Source organism: Curcuma longa, chromosome 2 (assembly GCF_044706935.1).
Source record: "Curcuma longa cultivar G26 ecotype Majalengka, Jawa Barat chromosome 2, ITB_CL_G26_1.1, whole genome shotgun sequence".
Lineage (NCBI taxonomy): Eukaryota > Viridiplantae > Streptophyta > Magnoliopsida > Zingiberales > Zingiberaceae > Curcuma > Curcuma longa.
Genome location: NC_133862.1, coordinates 1,142,633 through 1,148,599, shown reverse-complemented (window position 1 = coordinate 1,148,599; position 5,967 = coordinate 1,142,633). Strand labels below are relative to the sequence as shown.

The 5,967-nt window shown below is 37.9% G+C and overlaps 1 protein-coding gene across 1 annotated transcript; it reads right to left on the bottom strand.

The window, feature by feature from the left end:
- Positions 1 to 5,701, bottom strand: LOC141818742 (stromal 70 kDa heat shock-related protein, chloroplastic; the record flags this gene model as incomplete). Its single annotated transcript, XM_074706197.1, has 8 exons — positions 5,076 to 5,701; positions 4,425 to 4,677; positions 2,953 to 3,032; positions 2,115 to 2,257; positions 1,933 to 2,031; positions 1,492 to 1,681; positions 367 to 765; positions 1 to 246 (listed from the first exon to the last, which is right to left on the bottom strand). Coding segments are annotated over exons 1-8 (1,947 nt in total), but the record flags the coding sequence as incomplete, so codon positions are not given.
- Positions 5,702 to 5,967: the final 266 nt, after the last annotated feature.

Genomic DNA, 5,967 nt, shown 5'->3' with positions numbered 1-5,967 from the left:
CTGGTTCAGGGCAGCCATCGCATCCTTCATGCCCTGAGAAGATTCACTTGCAACAGCATCTTTGAGATCCTTGAGTTTTGCTTCGACCTTCTCCTTGACAGCTGCAGGTACCTTGTCTCCAAGCTCCTTGAGTTGCTTCTCTGTTTGGTAAATCACAGATTCAGATTGGTTCTTCGTGTCAATGGCATCCCTCTTTTCCTTGTCTTCTTTTGCAAACTTCTCGGCCTCCTTCACCATTCTTTCCACCTGCACATATCCCATATATTGCAGTGTGAATTAAACTCTAGCAAGGCAGTGAACACTAGAAATGAGGCAGAAAGCTTCTGAGATTTATGAAAATTAGTTAAATGCACTGGAAGATCTTACCTCATCGCTAGGTAATGTACTAGCTCCAGTGATGGTGATGTCTTGTTTCTTTCCGGTGCCCTTGTCCACAGCAGTGACGGACAGAATTCCATTGGCATCAATGTCAAACTTTACTTCAATCTGAGGAACACCTCGCGGTGCTGGAGGGATTCCATCAAGTCGGAAACTGCCAAGTGACTTGTTGTCTCTCACAAACTCTCTTTCTCCCTGAAGAACATTTATCTCAACACTAGTCTGACCATCAGCTGCTGTAGAGAAGACTTCTGATTTCGACGTCGGCAATGTGGTGTTCCTTGGAATGATCTTCGTCATTACTCCACCCAGTGTTTCCAAACCAAGTGACAGTGGCGTGACATCAAGAAGCACAATGTCGCTAACATCACCAGACAAAACTCCAGCCTACATATATAAGTGCAAGAATCAATAAAATGAGAACACAAGTTCTAACAATACAAAAGGCAAGACAAATAGTGCCAGTGCAAAAAAATATCATTGAAAATTGGTGTATAGAATTGGTAAATGAGCATAATCATCATTCAATTTGTCATAGTCAACACATTATCTAGTGGATGCAAAATGATTCTTGAACTTATTTGTTTGAGAAAATCAACCATTTTGTTACTAAATTTAACACAAATTCCTTTTGTTTCAGACAATCAAATAATCAGTCTTTTACACAGCACATCTAACTCAGTCCAAGTCAGGTAGCACTCTTAAAATAGTTGGTTAAAAATATGTCAATTGAAAACTAACGAATAGGTGAGTACATTATAGATAAGAAGGGAATATGTGGAATAGCATTTTCATGTGCGAATTTGGGTACATAAACAGATTTTTAAAACGGTGGAACTCACAAGCCAATAGGGGAAAGCAATGATAGTTGTTTTACCTAAACATGTTGGTTGTTATGTCAGCACAATCATAATAATCACACAATCTAAAACTTTTCATCATTGCTAGTATAGTTATCATAGTTCATGCATTTACAAGTTTCAAGGACTAGCATTCCAAACTCTGATTTGTCATTTAGTTCAATATCCACTAGAAAATTTAGTAGTAAGCATGAGAGTGTAAAATCAAAACAAGTATTTTGAACAGACAATGGTAATGGTTTGAAAGACAAACCTGCACTGCAGCGCCAAGGGCAACAACCTCATCCGGATTGACAGTCACATTAGGCTCCTTCCCAGTCAGCTTCTTCACAAGCTCTTGAACTGCTGGGATACGAGTTGATCCACCAACGAGGATTACTTCATCTATGTCCTTAAATGAAAGCTTTGCATCTTTCAAGGCACTATCAACAGGGGTTCTAAGCCTGATATATCATATGAAAAGATTAGTGAGTGCCAAGCAAAAAAAAAACAAAAGAAAGCATGCATAAGTGCCATAAAATATAAAATATCATATCACTTTTGCAAAGATGAATATTAACAAATAATGTGATCATAAAGTCATTTGGATTTTATATCATAAGGTGCTCGAACAAAGTTAATCCTACAATCTCCTTAAACTGCCTTGTCTCATATCCCTGACTGTAGTACATCAAGTAACAAGGTTCTGGCATACCTATCAAGAAGGTCTGAACATAGTTCCTCAAACTTGGCCCTTGTAAGTGTTGTCTCTATGTGCTTGGGACCTTCAGCAGTGGCTGTGATAAACGGTAAACTGGAGAAAGAATAAATACAAAATCATATTAAAAAGGTACTACAGTCAAGTCACAGTTAAGTAAACATGGAACAGAAACCAACCTAATATTTGTTTGAGTCAAGGAGGACAATTCCATCTTAGCTTTTTCTGCAGTTTCAGTTAATCTTTGAAGGGCTTGCTTGTCTTTCAGAAGCTCAATTCCTTCATTTCTCTTGAAATCAGCAGCAAGCCAGTCAACAATTCTCTGATCAACATCAGTTACATTAGCACTAAAGTAAGAGTATGGTACATACTATTAAAATAAATGAATTAACATAAAACATGATTCATTCATAAATCCAGTGAACATATGCGATTTGGGATAATGTTATGTACATGTAATCCAGAAGTCCAGCAAGTCAGTTAGCAAGTGTTTATTAGCTGCTTCAGTGAAAGATTCTGATGGCAATGCATACTGTCTAGATCACATCTTTCAAGAACTACTGCATGAACATCTTATGCATCGAACTTAAAAAGCACATTCCAGAACTTGTCGCTATAAGCAGTACCAGTTACTGAAAATGGTTGAATTTAGGTTTAATAAGAAGAGACTGTTTAAGAGAGAGGATATATGGTGGCCACAACCCAAGCAACATGAGTAATTAGCTTAGTCTACAAGGCAACCTAACCACAGTAAGAAATAATTATAATCAGACAACTCAATCAGTCGGCTGAACAAAACTGTTAACAAAATATTTAAGAATTTTTATTGGCAGAATAAATTGCATGTAACAATTCAAACAATTGGACAAAATGGTTGGAAAGTAAAAAAATGTCATAACTGCAACAACTTTCATTACCAGCATCTATGGGCACAGTTATAACACACTGAACAAGCAGAAGCAAAAGGCAGGTAGTCAAATTCAACATTTAAATACAAAAACATAAGGAAAAACCAACCTTGTCAAAGTCATCACCACCAAGATGAGTGTCACCAGATGTTGAGAGCACCTCAAAAACACCATCTCCAACCTCAAGAACTGCAGTATAATTGGATAACTGATGTTAGCATATGCTGAGAAGTGCATGAATCGCATGAACAGGAACAACCATGACACTTAACAAAACAAAGAAAACAAGGAGCAAACAGTTTTACACTGAAAAATAGAAAATGGTAAACAGAGTAATGGAAGTCAGAATTTCTGGCTTCTGAAATGAATCTGGAAATATGTAAAGAGTGAAAAAATAGACCACATTAAATTTCAATGTTTTAAAATATTGAACGAAGTTCATAAGCACCAGATATCTCTATGACTTGTCCAATAAAAATTTCTAAATAAAAATTTCTAAGACCCTCATATCCTTCCTATAAAACAGCCAGAAAAAGGATCTGAATATCAATCTTCAGGCTCAACAATATCTTATATAAACCTATAAACAAGTTCTCCTATTGCTTAGTTTAAGTGAAAGGAAAAGAAAAGAAATGAATTGAAGTATCTTATTTCAATTCTATACAACTCTTGAATGGAATGTAAAGGAAAGATATAATATTAAATATTTATTTGTGTTTATTCAATAAAAAATCTTTTCCCTCCATTTATGCCTGATTCGAGAGGAACTAAAACAGATGAATTATATGAAAAATTGAATTCCTTCCTCTTTATTTCCTCCCAAGTAAACAAGAGAAATGTTTTTATCTTCTTTCCTTTCTTTTTTTTTCCTACTTCCATCCAACTAAACAAAATACTAATTCTTTTATGAAGAAAAATTTTTTTTGTCTTGACAAATTCTAGACCCTATATTTAAGCAAAAGAAAAAGCTGTTTGGAACTAGCATGATGTCTTGATCAAGTGGAGCTGAGCTTCTATAAGAAAGACTGCTTCTATGATAAATTGTTTCATAATTATACGACAGAAATGAAAATTTCATAGAAGCTGATACCACTTCATGCCCTATTCAATCTTCCAAATCAATTATTTAAACTTATTCATAACCATCTGATCCTATTAATCTCATGTAATACAACCATGAATATGGCATCATCAACAAGGAAGATATTCTAAATAGTAACCCAAATGAAGCATATATTATATCATGTGTCCTAGTAATTTATAAGTTAACAACCAAATTTCCAGTTATCAAACCCCTATTATTACAACAATTAGGTAAAATCCAGTGCAATTAAAAAAAAAACAATGAAGCCGACCTTAGAACTACAATCCAGAAGGCTAGTATCACTAATTTGCTACCTATAACACAGATCCATATTCATATCTTATAAAGGTGTAATATAGAGATTTTACATCTCTACAATGATAAAAAAAATTCCAAACTGTTCAAATAATAGATGTCTGATCAAGTCTAGTGCCGAAAGTTGGCTCAGTTAGTTGAAGCCAGTGACAAAAACCAGCAAGAAATGGAAGTCCTGTTACCTGAAACATCAAAAGTTCCACCTCCCAAATCAAATACCAAAATTGTTTCATTATTCTTCTTTTCAAATCCATAAGCTAATGAGGCAGCCGTTGGCTCATTAATGATACGAAGGACTTCTAAACCAGCAATACGACCAGCATCCTTTGTAGCTGTTCTTTGAGAGTCGTTGAAGTAGGCAGGAACAGTAACCACAGCTTTTGTAACCTTATCATTCAGAAACTTAGATGCATCATCCACGAGCTTTCTTAAAACCTGAACAAGGTGGAAAAGAGAGATCTCAACGATTAAGGCCAAAATAGAAAATTCAATTCAGTCTAAGCTTTACCAATCAGAATACAAAAATCATGAGCTTTTTTTTAACAAAAGTATTAAATTAACAACAAATATTTGCAACAATTGTCAAATTCATTGTAAGCGGCATAATAGTTTGAGAGTAACCAGCATTCTTTGCAACCCAACAAAGTAGGAATTTTTTTAGAAAAAAGGATGATCTTAAGACCTTAGTATGGAAAAAGGCACAGATTAATCTCTTGATATAACAGGAAAACAACTTGTGCATGTAAGTCAATTTCAGCCAGTATACAATTAGTGGACAGAAATTCTACCATTCAAGTTAGTAAACTACTCAAAACAGGGACCATATAAATTACCTGAGCTGAGATCTCTTCAGCAGCAAACTGTCTGCCGATGGCAGGGCAATCAAGCTTAACATTGCCATTCTCATCTCTGAGAACCCTATAGGAAACTTGCTTTGCCTCCTCGTCCACTTCAGACATCTTCCGTCCAATGAACCTCTTCACTGAAAAGAATGTATTCTCAGGGTTGACGACTGCCTGGCGCTTGGCAATCTGCCCGACCAACCTGTCGCCGTTCTTCGTGTAGGCCACAACCGACGGCGTAGTCCGCTGGCCCTCGGCGTTGGTCACGATGGTTGGCTTCCCACCCTCCATCGCGGCGACGGCTGAATTAGTGGTGCCGAGATCGATCCCAACCACCTTTTCGCACGCCACTCGCAAAGGCCTATAGCCTGACCCATGGCCCCGTCGCCCTGACAGACGAACTACACTCGGCCGGCGGAGGCCAAAAAAGACGGAATTGGTAGCAGGAAAACGGGAGGACGGGAGCCTAGAAGAGGGGAAGACGCCGGATGAGCCAAGGCCGTGGATTTGCGCACACGAAGTCGCCATAGTCGGTGGAATTAGAACTTGAAATCAACAAGGCAAAACCCTAATCCGAGGGGAGAGAGCTGCCGGAGTGCAGATTAGCGGAGAAGGACTCGTCGTTTGAACGAGGAAAGGGAAGCGATAAGGTGAGGATTTTATTGCGAACGAAAAAGGTCGGTGTCGGTTCGCGGAAGACTCTGGAAGGAATTCGAAGAACGGAGAACGCAGGCTAAACTGGTGGACGATAGATGGAGGAATAGCGTCCGAATCCAACGGCTACCGTAAGCCAGATGCCCGAGGACGGGTACGTGGCGGCATTTGTGTGGAGTTAGTTGCTGGCCGATGTTACAATTGGTCCAATTATTAATCTCGTCTGGAA